Source organism: Alternaria burnsii, assembly GCF_013036055.1.
Source record: "Alternaria burnsii strain CBS107.38 chromosome Unknown 121, whole genome shotgun sequence".
NCBI classification, from domain to species: domain Eukaryota; kingdom Fungi; phylum Ascomycota; class Dothideomycetes; order Pleosporales; family Pleosporaceae; genus Alternaria; species Alternaria burnsii.
In genome coordinates, this window is record NW_024066125.1 from 228,413 (window position 1) to 246,881 (window position 18,469).

An 18,469-nucleotide genomic window follows, 5' to 3' on the forward strand; every position below is an offset into this window, starting at 1 on the left:
CTGTGGTCCTGGTATTCTCATTCTTGTTATGAGCTTCTAGGGCAGAAGGGTTCTTGGGGGTAAGTGATGACATGGAGAGGCAGGAACCCATTTTCAGGACCGACTTGGCGAGCTAAGTAGTGTGGTAGTGTCGTGTTGATGATGCACCTGGCGTTCAATTGAAGTTGTCGTGGTTGGTGTAGTTGGTTTACGAAGTAAATGGTCAAAGTTGGAATCAGTTGTTGCAACGATTATGAGGACTTCATCTCTTTTAGACGAGGCACATGCTTTCTTACTGTTAGTCCTTGGGAATAAAGGAAAAGATAGAAGCTTATGTAGCATAGTACGCTTGTAGTCCTCAGTGGTGGTGATGTTGAAGCGATTTACCCGGTAAATCAATCCCGTGGCTGAGCAAGGCGAACATGAGGTCACGAGCACATGGGCAGTGCACACTTGCTATATGTCGATCTCACCATTCTTGAGCAACGAACACACTCACGTCCATCAAGTTGTTAATAACAATGGCTCATCGTTTCCGTATACCGTCTTGATCCTCTGCACTACCAACTGAGGTCCTGCTCAGCCACCGATGTCGCCACCACCACCACCACCACCATCTTTGCCTGAAGAAAAGGTCGGGTAGTCTGTAAGAGTTGCGTCCATTTGGCTACCTGTCGCCAGCACAGCCAGGTAATAGCGCTCAATCACACTGCTGATCCTGAATGCCTAAATAGCCTCATACAATACATCACGCAAACAATACTGAAAAAGGGTATCAAACCTTCCATTTCATAGGAGCTTCGCTCCCTTGTGATAATCTGATCTTGACCCAAACCATGTCCCACGCCTTCAAAAGGCAGAATGTTCCCAAGAATGCCAGTCATGTTGTGAAAAAACGCCAGACAGCCAAACACCTCGCTATGCATGCCTCATACAAAGTCCTTCGGTAACAGAAGTCCTACTCCTCGTCACTGTCCCCAAAACCAGCCAATAGCTCCGCTTCAAGACCATCATCATAGTCGTCTTGGAGATCTGGCGCCGCACCATCCATGCCTTCGACCCCATTTATCTTCTCCTCCGCATCGTTTGCCTCATCTCCCATATCCTCCTCCGGCCCCGTCGTCTCCGGACTAGGCAACCCGGATGACTTGCTCTCTGCAAGAACGACGTTGGTCAGGCTAGTCACCCTCTCCATCGTCCTCTTCTTCCGCCGTTGCAGCCGCGACGTCGTGCTGTTGACACTGCTATCGCTCCTATCGCTTTCCCCATCATTTTCGGCTTCACTTCCTTCCGTCGAATTGGTGCTAGTGCGTTTCCGCTTCTTCTTTCCGCCATTCTGTCTCGACTCGGTTCCTGTAGAGGCAGTGCTATTTTCTGACCGAACGCTATCAGTATCTGATTCGCTGGCCTCTGAATCCGTCGCGTTCATGAAATCAGCCAATTCATCGTCTAGTTGCGCCCAGTCGTCATTTGACATTTCGACAATCGGTGAGTGTGGTACATCGTCTGGTGCTTCGTCACCCGTACCATCAATACTCTCGTCTTCGAGGTCAGCGACGGGTGACCCTGCTGCTTCTGTCTCGATGATATAAGGCGTCTCGTCTACATGCTCCCATCGGGTACAGCACTGGAACATCCATTCCGGATTGACAATCTTTATGTGGGGATACCGGGCTGCGCGCTTTACTTTTGTGGTCTTGCGGTCAGGATTGGCGATGACGTGTGTGGTACGGCGGGTTACGTTCAACGTTACTTCAGCGCCGAAGGAGGAGATCCAGAGGGCGAAATCGGATCTGAGATGGGTCAGCTCTGCTCAAGGGGATTTGAAGTAGGGAACTTACGTTAGGACGTCTACACCAAGCGGTATGATCCCAGAGAAGACGACCACGGCACCGTCGAGCACCTCGTTCTTGATCCGAGGCATTATCTCGGCAACGTCGGGGATGAAGTCTTCCATAGAGCGTTTCTTGGGGCTCTTTTCGCCTTTCAATGCGGCGACGCGACCATCTGCAGGCGCCTTTCCTCTGGCTTTCCTGTATTCGTCGTAAAATGTGCGGTGAACAAGGTTGAGGTTCTGTTCAATGACATCAAGTCCTCTGTCGTCATTGTTGAGGATACTATGTCGTGCCTTTGGATGCTCAATCTGCCGGGAGTCCTCGATGAGCGACTCAGTATCGTCGGCCTCTTCATCCTCTTTATCTTGCATTAGCTGTTGCTGCAACAGAGGCCGCTCGGTTTGTTGCGCAATGATGAGCTTTTCTTGCTCCTTGGCCTGCTCCTCCAGGTCTTCGGTTGCAGCCAAGGATATAAGTTGCTGTCCCAGCTCATTCAGGTCACCATTCGCAGCGTCGATCGGGGTTGTTTCCAGCGGTTTGCCTGCCACAGACACAATGTTCGTAGGCGCAGCTTCAGCCGTAGCCTTTTTGGGCGTCGGGGGTGATTTGTCTTTTGCGAATGTAACCAGCTCCTGCTGCTTAGGCAGGAAGCTCGCGTTGATGTCGCCAGCGCCGGGGAAGAAGTTGAATACGGGTACGCGGACGAGGTGGGGGCTGTATTGCCAGACGTCTGCTCTGTCGTCAATGATGACACACATTGCTGTGTTCTGGTAGAAGAGCCGCGTCAGGCTCTTCAGCTTGTCGGTGTAGTTTTCGTCGCGACTGAGGATGCGGTCGCCAAAGTATTTGCGCTCGGGATCGATGATCTTTGCGACAGCTTGCGCATAGGCTCGGGTGGCCATGGTATAGACGTGCATCTCATAGAGCTTTGAGACGCGATCGAAGAAGTCCTTGAGACCTGGGCGCATCTTGACATAGTACCAGTTTGCGGCCACATTGGAAACATTGTCATCGGCCAATTGGAAACCCTCGACATCTTTGACGGCATCGTGGTTTGGGTTCTCCGGGTCGTTCTTCCAGTCGGCAATGGTGCGCTCGCAGGTAGTGTGGATGACGGTCTGGTCCAAGTCAACAATCAAGGTCAGCTTTCGCGCGCTCAAGAGTCGCTTCTTCGCGTCTTCCTCCGCAGCTACCGCCTCTTTGTGGCTGACGAGGAGCGCAGTGTTGTCGTGCGCCATGTTCACCGTCGCGCGTCCTGTGCCGAGCTCCTTGGTGAGATAGTCAACTTGCGTCATGTCTTTGCCGCAGTCGACGCAGAGGCCACCGAATTGTGTTTCGTGAGTGCAGGGCTCTTCAATTTCAAGAAGTGGTGTTCTGGAGGGTTGTCAGCATGTCGCGCCTGCAGCAGGCGCGCGGTGGATGGGCCTACCCATGTCTCTCAATGATAGTGCCCGGCTTGATGAACCATCGCGTGATCTTTCCCTCGGTGCTCGCAGCAAATGTCTGCCTAAACTTCTTCATGACCGTCTTCTCGCCTCCCCACTTGTCGCCCTCGGTGACGCGACTGTCATAGCTGTAGTTGAACAGCTTCCCAGACCGCTGGACATCTTCATCGCGCTTCTTGAGGAGATCGACGACGGTGACGGGATAGTTCAAATCTCGGGGTGAAAGGACCTTCATTCCGAGTGGAGGCAGCCCATGCGACTGGCGACGTGGTGGTGTTGATGGCGGGCGCGTTGTGCTTGGAATTGGCGCATTCGGGACTTCCGCGGCGATGCAAGGGAACGAGCTCGAGCTAGGCGCCTGCAATGACGTGGGCAATCTTTGGCGGTACGCGCTGAATTGGGGTTGGAGGTGATATTGCTATCGTGGGTGGTTGTGTCGCGCGACTGGGGTTGACGTAGGCGTCGCGGCTCGTTTACCATATTTTGGAGCGAGGGGCGGCTACCTTTATACCTTTCAGCCACCAAAACTAGCGTGCACCGCCAGTACCTCAAACATGGCAGCAACAAAGAGCCCCATGAAGGATACCGCGTCTGTCACGAAGACCTGTTACGAATGCATCCGAGGTTGCCTAATATTGGCATCGTTATAATGCTTTTTTACAATGACTTTACGTGGTAGCTGAGTAGTAGCCTAGACGCGTCGAGCCCCTCGGAGAGTACTGCCAAGACATGACTGTTGCGAACATCAGGCTGCGATAGAGCACAACCTCCATGTCGCATACAACTGATCTTGATTGCTCTGTGGTCTCGTCATTGCGAGGGAGCTCGCTTCTTCTGTTACGCACCGAACTAGAACATACCTTCAAGGCATACGTAATGTATCACGTTAGAAATCCAACGGGACGTCGACAGTGTATAGCTTTAGAGTGAGAAAGAGTGCTCAGGGTACGGGTCACAGGAAACAGGCTTCTTCGTAATGTACTCCTGCTGCTCATACTGGTGCATGCTCTCGAGCTTCAAGTGACTACATAGTCCTAGCACTGCCGAGGCCCGTCACATGACTCTACCAAGACTGGCTAGTGCCATGGTATGTGGGCCTCATCCAATCTTAGCTTAGCTTGGGGGACTCAAATCTACTGCATGTGTACATTCGCTCTAGGGGCACAGCTTCCACAATGAACACCAGCGACAACACATCCTATCACTGTTGGTAGTCCTCCCGAATTAATTCCCCTTGGACAATTCTTTGACCCAATCAAACAATTGCTTCAACACTCGATCCTGCACCTCTTTCACCCCAGCATTCACTTTCCCATTCTTAGTGCTTAAATCAGTCACATGACCACCGCCAGGGACGATCTCGACAGGAACCTGCTTGGTGCTCTGCAGCGGACCTCCAGGCCTCCCTTTCGCCGAAACGCTGATTTCTCGCCATGGGTCGTACTCGCCATTCACATAGATGAGTCGGCTTGTATTAGTGAAATTCCGACCTCCCGAGTACGCATTAACTTGCTCTGCGGTTCTCCCTGCTGCGATGCCGTACGTTTCTCCATTCGGTCCGGGAGGGAAGTATAGTCCGCATTGGCGAACCCAGTAGTCTGTTGTTATGAGGCGGGAAGTGAGCGACGGACGTCCTGGGGGAGCGCCAACTTTCCAGTTTCCAAAAGGTTCATTGCAAGTCATCCAGACCCACTGACGGCTCATGGAATTGCCCAGTTTCGTATCAGTGAAGAGCGGGGAGCTCGCGTTGTAGGTGTCGAAGCAGCCAGTATTGTCCGTGGTGTTGAAATCAGGGTACTCATATGAGGCGCAGTGATTCGGGAGTCTGGTCTCTTTCCACCATTTCGCGTATCCTTCGAGCGCTTTGTCGAGACCAACACCAGCTTCGGACGGAAGGTTGCTGGGGGTAGCGTTCACGGCGTTTTCAATGTAGTCGGAAAAAGTGAAAAAGCCCGTGTTGTAGGAAAACTGATTACCCAGCCAGAGATAAGGCCCATGCGCCAGAGCAGCCATGAAGTCGTCATTATGAGCGACGTCTTGCATGCTAAACTTAGCCTTGAGTGCGTATTGCTCGTCCCGAGAGCCAGTGTTCAGGATGCTATCCATGTGGTCGATAACAAGAGATGTCTTTACTACAGTTCTTCGGCATGCCCTCTTCTGTAGGGAGGAAGTAGGCCGAATAGTCGTCAACAGCTTGAACTGATGCACTTGAGGCGTAGTAGGCGCATATAGTGCCTGGATCGAGGTTTGCAATCCATGCTAACAGTGCACCAAAGTAGCTACCGCCTATACCTATCCATGGAACATCTTTAGCGTTGCTGCTAGCGTTCTCATGGGTAGCAAAAGGCAGTTGAACCTCACGTGCGAAATGTGTTACATCCTTCATGCTGTTCTCGAAAGTAAGGTACTTCAGATTTTCGGTGCTGAGGTTAGAAAAAGGTGTGCTAGTACCCCAGTACCGGTGTTCGAGAAGAATGGCAGCTGCTCCAATCTGCTCAGCCAGAACTCCCGGCGAGCCACTTTTGGTTAAAAAGCTGTAGTACATAGAAGCATTAACTTCTCCAAGGGAAAAGAAGATCACTGGCGACCCGGGGCCTCTCCAGTACGTGGTGTCGTAGTTGAAAATTGATCAAAAGTCCCGAGACTAGGGTTATTGTGATCTATCAATTGTTTGAAAGTGCTGTTCTTGTGGTAATGCGTTTTCGGCGGCTCGCTGTCTGTCATGGAATGGGCACAGCCCTAGCCTTGACAAGACGTTAACAATTGTATTCCAGGCTGTATCAGTGGAAAAGAAAAGCTCACCTCCATAAGGACCGCAGTCATACCAGTCCTCGCCATGGTATTTGTCGACATAGCTGATGTTGTCATGTTGCTTCCGAGCTCGAGTAAAGATATAAAAGGTTGCCAATCTCAACAGGCTCTTCATATTCTCTCAGGGCTAGGTAATCAAGGTACGGGGAACAAGCACGATGTCGTCAAGAGAAGAATGCTGTGCAAATCTTCTTACATACGTTCTAGCTTAAAACCGCTTATCGAAAGCCCCATGATGACTGCACATGTCCGTATCTCTATGGTGTACATCTCACCACGTTGCGGAGTAATCAACCATGTACTCCGGATGTTGTCAGCCCCTGTACCCCATCGTCGCCCTCTACCGCTTCCGCCCAACGCCGCTCGGCCCGTCTCCAAGACGATCTTTGTTTGTCATGCGGATCCGATAATTGTTTTCAACATCCCGCTCAACTCTGCTTACCAGGTAAAGAACAAAGAAAACGGCCCGTTGCTCTAACGTGGGCTTCCTATTCAGTTCTAATGATCCTGAGAAGGGGGTCGATGTGAATCGTTAGAGCCAACAACCTCGGTTACCTAGGTACACTGTTAGGCTTACGTCAGGAGTGGTTACACAGCATTCGGTGATGAGCAATCGATGATCTGCGTAGAAGTTACTAGATATGGTGTTTTCCGTAAGCAGTCGTAGGATCGCAACATCATTTATCCATCCCGAAGTCTAATCGATAAGTGACTACAGCCAATGCCTGTTCCGACGTACACGTCGCTCGAACCCTCTCCTCAAAAAGACCACTTACATATCATTCCGCTCGCATAACACGTGCCTTCTTTTACCCACTACTCTCGCATACTCTAATAACAGTCGTAACCAGTATAACTCCATGTCTGCCTTACGGAGGACTCTGCGGCTCCAGATGGCTGCGCCTACATCAATTGCTTCAGCGTGCCTCTCGTGATTCTCACAACCGTCTGCTCGACAACATCCGCCGATAAAGAAGCAGAGTTTGTGCCAAAGATCAGGAAGACTGCCAAAATCAAACGGAACAAAATGTTTGTACGGTACAAGCCACGATCGATGTCATTCCTCGAAAATAGTGCCCTTCAACACCACGGAGCCCGTCATGAGCAATGCGCGGAAACGAGCTGTGACTGACGTTATACAGCGAATATCATCCATGAGAACAAAAGGACTTACCACTATACGCGTTACCATCAATATCTGGCAAGTACTTGTACGTGGCCATATCAGCCATAGATGTATGCGCTGCAGTTCGAAAGTGGTGATCGAGGTAGCTGCAGGCATCTCCTACGTCCCAACCTTGCTCCGCACACCGCAGCTGTGTGAAGGCACAGTCCAAATGCTCGTTGATCCATCTAGAGTGCCGCGGCTCGAGTGTTGCTAGGTTCCCTAGAGAAGCATTCGTCCAGTCGATTTGACCACTGCTGATAGCCTCAAGAAAAGTGGAATTCATTAGCACTACAAAACGATGGTGATGAGATCTCATCCAGATCAAGGAATTATGCCTACCCCCGGTGTTAGAGCCCCGCCAGATGGCCTTGTTGTGCTTCTCTGATCACGCTACACCCACGGATGAGTTGATCAAGTGTTTGAGTAGGCTGAAAGTGGGTTCCTCCACCCGCTTCCATAAGTCAGGGACTGCTATTTCAGTACTCACGTGTCGTATGTGCGTTGAGGAGAAAATGGGTGAAAGGGTAGATGATGCCGATACCATGTGAGGCGCCAACATCGTGCCGTGGCTACCGGCCAACTCTGGTTGAGCGCACACATCTTGAACGGCAGAATCCGCAGGTGATACGTGATCGGACGATGCGTTTTGTGGGGGGCAGACGATGCCGTGGAAAAGGTATGGAGGAATATCTGCGCGTAGTCCAAACGTCAACCGGAGAAGCTTCACACATGGCCATACTGCAGCTTACCTCGATTCCATCCGTTCACGACATCTTTCTCTCCAGCATGAAGAGCCCTGTTAACGCCCTCGTGAACATGGATCTGGGCGCCTGCTGAGCGTGATACTAATAGGCTATGCTGGCGTGCCTGCTGTCGGGCTTGTGTACTTGCTCGGTAGCTTGACAATGGTTGGCCGAGCCGCGTCCTGGTACTTACGTACGTATTCAACTCGTCGCCACTCATCTTTTCTCACGCTTGCGATCAACGATCGTCCACGTCGCTTCTCATAAGAAAATCCCCGCCTGCTTGATGAGTTCTGCGGAGGTACGTCCTAATTGAGCGTGGCCAAGCTAGATGCTCTGAGAACGTTCCGCTATCGGGGACGGGACGATGCCGCATGCATTTCGTGAGCGCTAATCGCTCTTTGACCAAAGCTTCAGCTAACGTAAATACACTTCAGAAGGGTACACCAGCTTCGCACGTCTCTCCTCCAAGCTAGAGTTGAGCATGAACATTTCACCACAATGTCTGATATGTCCCTCGTCTGATGCTGTCGTAGGCATCACAATGCCTGTGAACTGCTACCGGAACTGCTTTCTCCATGCAAAGACGCAGTGCGCAACATGCTGTTTGTAGGTGAGCCATATGGCTTCTACACCACGACCGCCTTCACGTCTGGGCTACGGACACCGAGGGTATATTGACAGGGTGCAAAGACGTGGCCTCAGCTCTATTCGAGACGGGTGTTGTGAACTACAAGGATCAAAGGAATTCTTTCCATGCAGCATCCGCATACAACAATCATGCGAGCCCAGACGCGATATACGATGAACTAAAGGACAATATAACATACAGAGAGAGCCGAATAACTCCTATGTTTATTAAGAAGGCATACAAGTCTATCCTACCGCGGTTACCAGAAGACTCAGTAACAATGCGAGAGCGCTTTCTCTCAGAGACTAGGTTTGACGAAGACAAAGCGTTGCTTTTGGTATGAGGCCGGGGCTTGAAATGAGACACAGAGTCAGTTGGTCGGATGCTTCGACGATGCAACGAGATGTTGGCAAAGAAAGAGGAAGTCCAGCATCACTGCGATATTCTAAACGTTCTGTATTTATATCCCACATGTACTAATTGCACCCACCTCACTGTAGAAGGAAGGGCGTCATTGTCAAATGTCTGGAAGCTATGCTTTGCGGACGACGCTACTGTTACAGATCAGACGTCGTCGCTAGCGCATTTTAACCAGAACGAACTCTCTTTGTGAAGCCTGCTATCCTGTGACCATCTCTCTGTTACCTCCTCCCTTAAACCGATTCACTCTATAAGAGCATACGCGTCTTCAACTTTTGCCTAGTATTTGGGGTGTTCTGACAGGAATCAGTCGTGTCCTCGACGAGTAGACGATACTAGGTCTATCATTACTCAGCGGAGTACCGTCCGCTCTGCAGTCCACCGTGTTAATGAGAAAAACCAAACTTCCTCTTTAAGAGTACTTCTTCCTACTACAAAAGAGCATAATAAGAGTATATAGGTATAGATTAAAAACTTAGAAGACTACAATACTGTTAACCTTCATAAGTTTTTTAATTAGAAGATAATGTAGGCTGCAAGGTAAAGCTTATCATATCTATACCTGTTTAATTTTTCTCTCGTATACGGCAAGTTCACCATGGAGATGGTGCTGGAAACATGAGATCGAGCAGAGGCCCGTAGTGGACACAATTGTCTTTGATATGCACAACGGGCTTCCTCATCTCTCCTGTTGAGCATTGGTAGATGTAGTGGTACTCCACGTCTCGAGGCCACCTTACTGGGTTAGTTCTTGTAATTTTGCGACATTTTGCGGACACGTTATGCAGTTCTTTTTCTTTTACATTTTCCGATTTTTGTTAACTCTCCGGAACAACCGATAGTGCTATTGTGAATTGTAGCGGAATAGGAACATAGCTTGCTGATTCGTTTTCGTTCACCGTAAGTGCGCATATGCGCGATCGTATCCTCTTTGTTGTAGAATAGCTTCGAAGTTCTGATACAACACCAAGGTCGAGTTGGGCCATCTTTGTGCGCTTTTCTCCCGTGAGATATTGCCTCATCTGGTCCAGCTGCGAGATGTGCGTGGAACATCTGTGACAGCTGAAGTCTGTGTCCGGAGTGCCCGCATACTAGTGTTCTCGCAAAGGTATTCCTAGGACCTATATTCTGGCCGCCGGGTTGGGATTGGATGCCGTATCTGTAAAACTTGAGATATTCTGCAGGTCTCGGCCGGGGTGGTGAGTCTCTTTTTCGTTTCGCCATGCTAACACGTAGAGTAGAAGAGAAGGATAACTTTAAAGAGTAACGCCTTGAGGTGAGTGAGTACCAAGGTATAGCGGGAAGGCGCGATGTATCACCTTGTTGCCGTCTTGAAGAAGGCACAACCGGACCACACACTCACGGTAGGCCAAGCTTGCATTGACATGTCGTATCTGCAGTTCGTTTCTTCAGATCGATTGTGGCAGAGGAAGCACCATAGCAGGCTTAAGCATACACTAAATGAATTCGTATCTGACCCTTCGGCCTCATCCTCCTTCTCTCATATCTTGAACCCGTCATCGGGTATCTGCTCTACGGCAGCGTTCGCATTTGGAAGATCGTCGCCCAAGTCGCTCTCGCTTTCGCTACCGCTCGAGATTGTAATGGTGTTGTCTTGCGCCTTCTACGTAGCCGGATCGCCATGGAACATTCGCATAAACCACTGCAAGAACCTGAAAGCTCAAGAGACCGTTGGGCTGATTGAACCCCTTGTTTTCATAGTGCGAGGTTTCAGTCCAATTTAGCGTGTACCCACGCGCCGCGCAGTAGTAGATTATCCATCTCTTGGGCGACGGTCTCGTTCGAGATCTTGAGCTTTAGATAATGCTGGCTAGTCCGTCGTTCGTCCTCCACCCAGACATTAGTGCCATTCGGATATAGATAGTTGTACCCATTGTTGTTGCCGTACTCGAACCATCTGCCTAGACCCCTGCCTGCATAGACCATGGTCAAAAAGTCCCACGAGTATTCCGATTTGTTATAGGATCCGTACCATTCCCAGGCTGACTACAGTTGTGGAGATGCGAAGTCAGTGTATGTCTCACATGTATTTCGTACAGTCATAACTCACCTTGACCGGATCATTCGGGGGCCCACACACGGTGAAACGTGCGCCTGACGAAACCTCAACGCCCACTTCTGCACCAAGGAATGTCATGGGAACACATTCGGGCCAAGTGTTGACAACATGCGGCGCATTCTGGATAGCAAAGTTGTACTCTTCATCGAGAGATGGCTCTGGTGAGTATCCACCTCCCATAACCACAAGCTCCTTCACTTTTGCTTTCACGAGCTCGTAGCCGCCTAGAGAGGAATATGCATCGCCCGTGCTGTTGAGGAGACCAGACAGCGATCCCATGAACCCAATTGACACGATGGTCACACTGCTGTTCTTCGCCTCCGCCAACGTCTTGCGATATAGCTCTACTGGATCCCAGGTCTTGTTGACCTGTCCGAAGGGCACTGAACCGCCGGAAAACTCAGCAGCTACTTTGCTCGCGTACTCGTTTCCAAATGGTTCGGGAGAGGTTATGTTTGTGAAAGGCCTAGGCAGTCCAATCGGTACGGTGTTGTAGCCATAATGATTTACAATTGCGGACGCAGCAAAAGCTGTGTATGTCGAGTTGACGTTCACGTTCACGGCGAGGAGGTTCGTGTTTGGCAATGTACATGCGAGGAGTAACGCGGCGGTGTCGCTATTGCGGCGTTAGCTAGGTTCCAGGGCTTCATGTGCTACTATTACTCACTCGATCGCCTCGAAAAGATCGGCATCCACAATTAGGTTCTTGGTTTCTGGTTCCGTTGCCGTCTCAACTAGTGTAAAGGCCGACACAATCGCCAGTCCATATGTCAGAGCAAATCGAAAGAACATTGCGTCGCGATTTTCTAATCAGACGATTCCACTGTAGATGAAAGCAGGAGCAATGAAGACCGTCCAGTCAAGCAATGATCGTGAGATGCTGATGTGTGTCGATATAAGATAGATGCAATCCGCTCCCACGATCCACAGGAATGATGTGCTCAGCGTGCTAGATCACTACAGCAAGGCGCTCCGCCATCGGATCTTCATACAAAGAAGCTACGGCGATAAACGGCAATCGATCCCCATTTTGCACTGTGATGAGTGGAGCGAATGATACGCGGAGCTTGTGGTGCACAACATGGGCGCGCGATAAGAGCCCGTGTGAGGATTGTCTTCTTTATCGATCTCGGTCGTATTTCGGAAGTGCGTGCCAGCCCAGCGGGAAGAGACGCTTCCTCTCCAGCTTCATCATCGCCTCGCCATGGATATCCAATGTCGCGGAGCTAGGGTGGTGGGCTATCACAGAGGGTGGGAGTCAATGACGGTGGTGCCCAGAAGCCGGAGGCGATCGCTGAGCGGCAGGACGCGCTTACTTCCTTCACAAGAGAGGCTGTGCGTATCACCCACGAATCACCCCATACTACGACACGACCAACGCAAACATTTGCAAACATGTACAAGCTCGCGTTAACCTGCTTCGCATTGTCGCTTATTGGAGTATCTGCATCTTATCACGAACGCATCGGCGCACAAGACGTCATCGCCAAGCTTGGACTGAAGCCAAATCCTGAAAAGGGCTATTACCGACAAACGTTTGAAGACACTGGAAGCATCGGCAATCGCTCGTACTCAACTGCCATCTACCATCTTCTCGAGGGTCAGGCTGGCCCATCCTACTGGCACCGCGTCACCGATGCCGTCGAAATTTGGCACTACTATGCTGGCGCGCCCATGAGGCTGGAGCTGTCGTGGAATAACGGGACAGCAACCCAACAGCAGACTTTAGGCAGCGACATTTTCAGCAATCAAACTCCACAGGTCATCATAGATAAAGGACAGTGGCAGCGGGCGACTAGTCTCGGATATTGGACGTTGGTGGGCACGACAGTTGCGCCCGGCTTCTCGGAAAATGGATATGAGTTGCCAGCGCCAGGATTCCAGCCAGACGATGGCCATCAAACAAAGAAATTCCACAAAGTCACACGAGAAACCTACCAGGGCTAGAAAGCCTCCAGATTTTTTGCTCTTCTTGCACTGAGAATAGTGCTAGACGTCAAATCTTACGGATCTGTCACGATGCCTGTCGGCGTGCTCTGCGGACTTCGCTTCACCGGTTCAACTGAGACTTCCAATAGCTGGCTCGGATATCTGAAGCCACTATATGCTCTTGTCAGACTATTGAAGTGCTACTACCGTTGCCATATCTGAACGCGAGAACACGATCTGGAAAGGCAACCTGACACGCTTCACAACGCCCGATGGCCAAAACAATCTTGTTGGGCATACTATCTCACAAGAACACGAAGACGTCTCTCCAAATGTCTGTTGCAGATTCCAGTATCAGGGCGGCTGCGATTATCGATGGCACCCCAAACCACGGCGTCCCTCCACTCATAGCAGCCCAACCGTCGCGCGGCAGTCGGGTGGATCACGTAGATGTAAAGTATCAACCTTGCAGTCGATTTATAATAGCGCCAAGCGAACTGCTAGTCGTTCGTAATCAGGCAGCTTCGCCCTCTCATTCTTGCATCTCACCGTCAGCTGAAGCACCTCGATCAGCTTGGATGCCTAAAAATTCTGTATTCCAACTGCTCCAGCAAAGCACATGAGCTTGATCACGTACCCATTCACAGCTCTATCAGTTCACATGGTATGGCTTGACCCGATATCTGCTTTCTGACAACCTTCGTCGTGTGCGCGGTCTTTGCGCGATCTGTGCGGCTCCGCCACACGTCAGACATGATGGGTGCGCCTTTCAATGATGTAAGCCGACTCTCTGGCGAATACACTGCGCGCTACTTGAGGCTGCATAGGTTTCGACCCAAATTGAGATGGGCGGAGTGGCTGCGAAACTCGTGTAAGCCACCTCGCGAACTTCGGACCTGACTTCGCCGAGGCCGTCACCATTCGAAGAGACACTCCCGCTCACGAGGTTGTCTGAGCTGTTCTTTCCTGGAGTCAGACTCGCGACTCGGAGGTCTGGATTGAGCGGTCAAACTCCGTGCTGACTGTATTCATGTAGGATTGGGTGGTCATGCATCTTCATCGCCCTCTGCCCATATCCGTTTTCAAGCGTCAAATTTCTATGAATACGATCTCCGAGCATCAAATCTCCGTTCGCCTTATCCTAAGCCATACTAACATCCTGGTAGTTAGAGAGTCAGAGAGGAACTTCATTGTATTGCGCCATGGCGCCTCCAAAACCTATCGAACGCAGAATGGCCATCTGAGCTGAAGATGCAAGCCACGGACTGTAAGAGCAGATATAAGTACGAGTTTGCTGCTTCATGATTCTCTGGTAGCATATCGAGCAGTCATTTACGCATTATACTATCTTCTCTTTCCTCCAGTCTTCACATCTCCACATTCGTTGATATCCAGCTTATTCAGCAAGGATGAAGTCCTTCTCCATCCTTGGTGCTGCCCTCTTTGGGCTTTTTACTCCAGTCGCCATTGCAGCAGCGATCCCTGCTGAGCTCGCCGAACTTGCCCCATTTACGCCAATACGAGACAGTCTTGATGAACGTCAGTCCCCAGCTTCATGTGTCAATGTTGGCAACACTGCTACTACCAGGCATTGTTGGGCTCCAGGGTTCACTTCCTCCACGGACATGTACACGTCCTGGCCTAATACTGGTGTGGTTCGCTCATACAACCTACGCATCGAGAACACGACTTGCAACCCTGATGGCGCAGGTTCTAGAGTTTGCATGTTGATCAATGGAAGGTACCCTGGTCCCACGATTGTTGCCAACTGGGGCGACACGATCAGAGTAACTGTCCGCAACCTCCTCCAGGCTAATGGTACTTCTATTCACTGGCACGGCTTTCGCATGCTCAACAAGAACATCCAGGACGGTGTTAATGGAATCACCGAGTGTGCATTGGCACCTAACGACGTTAAGACTTATGAGTTCCAAGCGACTGAGTACGGCACGACATGGTACCATTCCCATTTCTCACATCAGTATGGAGACGGAGTCGTTGGAACAGTCATCGTGAATGGCCCTGCTACTGCGAATTACGACGAAGACCTTGGGGTCATGCCAATCACTGACTGGTATTACCAGACCGCGTTTCAAGCAGCCTCCATCGCATTTCAGAATGGCCAAGCTGGGCTGGGCCCACCAGTCGGTGACAACATCTTGATTAACGGGACAGCTAAGAACGCAGCAGGAGGGGGCGCATGGAACAATGTGACGATGCAAGCAGGCAAACGCTATCGTCTTCGACTTGTCAATACCGCGGTTGATACCAACATGGTTGTAAACCTCGATGGCCATCCTTTCCAGGTCATCGCAACGGATTTTGTTCCCATAAATCCCTACAACACTAGTCACCTACAAATTGGTATCGGCCAACGATACGATGTGATCATCACTGCCAATCAAACAGCTGGAAACTACTGGTTCCGTGCTGTCGCAGATGGACTTTGTCAATCGCGGAACTCTCGCGAGGGACGAGCTGTCTTCACGTACCAAGGCCAGACTGTCGCTGATCCTACCTCAAACGCCACAGCTATCCCTTTCACGGAATGTGTGGATCCGGTCACTAGCCCGAAGATCGCAAAGAATGTCCCCAGCACAACCTTTGCGGCCCAAGCCAAGAGCCTTCCTGTTGCTTTCGGTCCGGTGGCAGCCAACGGCAATACAGTACTCTGGACTATCAATGGCACATCGATGATCATCGATCCTGGAAAACCGACTATCAAATACGTCGCGGAAGCCAACAACAGTTTCCCTCAATCATACAACGTCGTGGAGGTACCATCGACTTCCCAGAATACCTGGACTTTTTGGGTTGTGCAACAAGCCGTTGGTGCACCGCCTCTTGCTCACCCTATCCATCTTCATGGTCACGACAGCTACGTTCTCGGTGCAGGCGATGGACAATTCAACGTAAGCACCCACTTCAGTCAGCTACGTTTCACCAATCCTCCGCGTCGCGATGTCACTCAGCTCAAAAAGAACGGTTGGCTTGTTCTTGCGTATCCAACGGATAATCCAGGTGCTGTAAGTAACCATACCCTGTTTCAGTCCTTGAAGAATACTTCTAGGCATCTTACCATGAACGGACCTTCCACCCGTCGCGCTTTTTCGGCAAATGCTGACTGTTTTTCTCTAGTGGCTGATGCACTGCCACATCGCCTTCCACGTGGGCATGGGTCTCAGCGTCCAGTTCCTTGAGCGCAAGCAGTCTATCAATCTACCTGCTGCCGGCTCCGAGTGGTACGGCAACTGCAACAAATGGGCTAGCTACAAGGCTGGCACGACAGACGTTTGGCCTCAAGACGACTCTGGTCTTAAGAAGCGATGGCCTCCTCTCATTGAGGGCGGCTCAACATTCAGATTGGACTAGATTTTTCGTTCGTACACCCTCGTTCACAAAAGATATCGATGGTCAGCAGTGTCGGATGCAACCTACAAGGGCGATGCAACCGTTTCAACTTTTCGCGTCGTATGCTTGGAGATGTTTCCCCTTTCTTGGTTCGCGCGTTATCTTCTAACTCTCCCTAACCCAGTTTTGTGTTTACATCTTCTTTCTGATACATACCTTGTTGTGTTGGCTTAGTTCGTATTCTGATTTGGGAACTGCATGTACATACATCTGACACTACTCATACCTTCAATGTATATATTCCAGCATCAAATCATTTGCAAATTGCAGTTCGATCCTTACCCCATGTCCAGCCACCATTGGTATTCCGGCTATCGCACGGTGGCTTAGGTCTTGCTGACCTCTCCTAAGACCTGGGGCACGCACGGCACGGGAGTACACCCAGCACTGACCAATCACCATGCATCCAGGAATTGCCGGCCAGCTCAACGAGGAAGCGAGCGGGGAAGCTCGACCTCCACCACAGCGTCGAGCATGCTGACCAGTATCATTCATTTGAACAGCAGTCTTTGGCGATGGTGGCTTCTCGGCGCCATTTGATATATATCCAGCCAGTCACAAGGAGTGGCTGAGCTCCATCGGCTTTACTTGACGAATGGAATGTCGCGACTCTAGCATACGGAGTCCGAGACGAGCATACTGTCAAGCATGTCGTGATGTGGGTTGTTGAACTCCAAGACACGGGCGTTCTGTGGATATGTACCCCACCACGCTTGTGCATGTGGAGAAGAGACTTGAGTGACAGGGTGCTCTTGGAGCTGATAAGTGCAGAGCACCCTGAACTCGTGCCACAAGGCTACGGTCGCCATCTGACATTAGGACTTTGGTTTGCCAGCAATACCGAGAGCCCATTGCAGCAGTTATGGCGACGACTACGACAGCGCATCCAGCGCCTGCCATGAGCAGTACAGATTCTGATCGGATTGACAAGGAGCCGCGACTTACTCACACATCGACGAACATCTCCCTCAGTCCGGAGCTATTCGAGAAGTTGTACCTCGCGCCCAAGACACCAAGTGCGAACGATCACGTCGGCCGATATGCTAACGCGACACCATTGGGCTTTTTGGGGTAAGATGATTATCTGCATGTACGAGAGACACAGTACTGAGTACTTAGCAGATTCGTCATCTCAACCTTCACCTTTTCTATGGTTTTGATGGGTTGGGGCGGCGCTTCTGGTCTCCAGGCTGTCGTGTAAGTATTTATTCCCTTCACAGTGTGCACTTCCCATCACGAAACTGTATTAAGCCATTCTTAGTGGTATTTTCTTCTTCACTGGCCCAGTGCTTCTTACCCTGGCAACAATATTCCTCTGGATCCAAGCGCAATTCTTTCCGATGATGGTTTGTGGTCTCTTCTCGGTCTTCTGGTTGTCCTTTGGAATGTTGCAATTACCTACGCTTGGTCTTGCAGCAGCCTACTCGTCCGATGGCGATGCAGCAGCAGGGGCTGTGAGCAAAGAGATGAATGCTGTCATCGCATTGTATCTTCTTGTTTGGGGCTTCGCATTGGGTACATTCTGGCTGTTTACGATCAGAATCAACGTAGTGTTTGCTGGCATTTTCGGGTTCGTGACAATCGGTGCCTGGGTGTTGAGCGGAGCTTACTGGGCGTTGAGCAACGGAGAGTTTGACAAGGCGCTAAGGTTGCAGAAGGTAAGCTGATGAAATGTTTTCCAGAACGTTGCTGATGTTTAGCAGGCTGGTGGGGCGCTTCTATTCATAGTAGGCTTACTGGGATGGTACATGCTCTTCGTTATCATGGCGGCAGAGATGCGATGGTCTGTTTGCCCACCTGTTGGAGATCTGAGTAAATACTGGGCCAAGACAGATGTTGAGATTGGTGCAAACGCAAGTGAAAAGAAGGACTAGACGTCAGCTTAGCACCCTGTCTAAGGTACATTACACATCTGTTGCTATACACATGAGCCCTTGGGTATAATGTAAAAAAACATTTTTGGTTCCCAATACACACTCTTTAGTTCGCCATCTTCGCGTGAAGCGACTGCATGTCT

General features: G+C 50.6%; 6 protein-coding genes across 6 annotated transcripts; 3 read left to right on the forward strand and 3 right to left on the reverse strand.

Annotated features, from left to right (window-relative positions):
- Positions 1 to 937: 937 nt before the first annotated feature.
- GT037_010090 (uncharacterized protein) lies at positions 938 to 3,494 on the reverse strand (the record flags this gene model as incomplete). The annotated part of the gene is made up of 3 exons (XM_038935137.1): positions 938 to 1,772; positions 1,821 to 3,188; positions 3,244 to 3,494. 3 exons carry the CDS (start codon positions 3,492 to 3,494, stop codon positions 938 to 940), a joined length of 2,454 nt encoding a protein of 817 aa, XP_038782228.1.
- A 989-nt stretch (positions 3,495 to 4,483) lies between these two features.
- Positions 4,484 to 8,201, reverse strand: GT037_010091 (uncharacterized protein; the record flags this gene model as incomplete). The annotated part of the gene is made up of 3 exons (XM_038935138.1): positions 4,484 to 5,391; positions 5,552 to 5,793; positions 7,966 to 8,201. The coding sequence occupies 3 exons, from the start codon at positions 8,199 to 8,201 to the stop codon at positions 4,484 to 4,486; spliced, it is 1,386 nt and encodes a 461-aa protein (XP_038782229.1).
- Positions 8,202 to 10,763: 2,562 nt separating this feature from the next.
- Positions 10,764 to 11,904, reverse strand: GT037_010092 (uncharacterized protein; the record flags this gene model as incomplete). Its single annotated transcript, XM_038935139.1, has 3 exons — positions 10,764 to 11,039; positions 11,104 to 11,728; positions 11,780 to 11,904. 3 exons carry the CDS (start codon positions 11,902 to 11,904, stop codon positions 10,764 to 10,766), a joined length of 1,026 nt encoding a protein of 341 aa, XP_038782230.1.
- Positions 11,905 to 12,507: 603 nt separating this feature from the next.
- GT037_010093 (uncharacterized protein) lies at positions 12,508 to 13,059 on the forward strand (the record flags this gene model as incomplete). The annotated part of the gene is made up of 1 exon (XM_038935140.1): positions 12,508 to 13,059. The coding sequence occupies one exon, from the start codon at positions 12,508 to 12,510 to the stop codon at positions 13,057 to 13,059; it is 552 nt and encodes a 183-aa protein (XP_038782231.1).
- Positions 13,060 to 14,450: 1,391 nt separating this feature from the next.
- Positions 14,451 to 16,413, forward strand: GT037_010094 (multicopper oxidase; the record flags this gene model as incomplete). Its single annotated transcript, XM_038935141.1, has 2 exons — positions 14,451 to 16,067; positions 16,180 to 16,413. The coding sequence occupies 2 exons, from the start codon at positions 14,451 to 14,453 to the stop codon at positions 16,411 to 16,413; spliced, it is 1,851 nt and encodes a 616-aa protein (XP_038782232.1).
- A 901-nt stretch (positions 16,414 to 17,314) lies between these two features.
- GT037_010095 (plasma membrane ammonium transporter) lies at positions 17,315 to 18,326 on the forward strand (the record flags this gene model as incomplete). The annotated part of the gene is made up of 4 exons (XM_038935142.1): positions 17,315 to 17,523; positions 17,575 to 17,649; positions 17,714 to 18,110; positions 18,156 to 18,326. 4 exons carry the CDS (start codon positions 17,315 to 17,317, stop codon positions 18,324 to 18,326), a joined length of 852 nt encoding a protein of 283 aa, XP_038782233.1.
- Between the last annotated feature and the right edge of the window lie 143 nt (positions 18,327 to 18,469).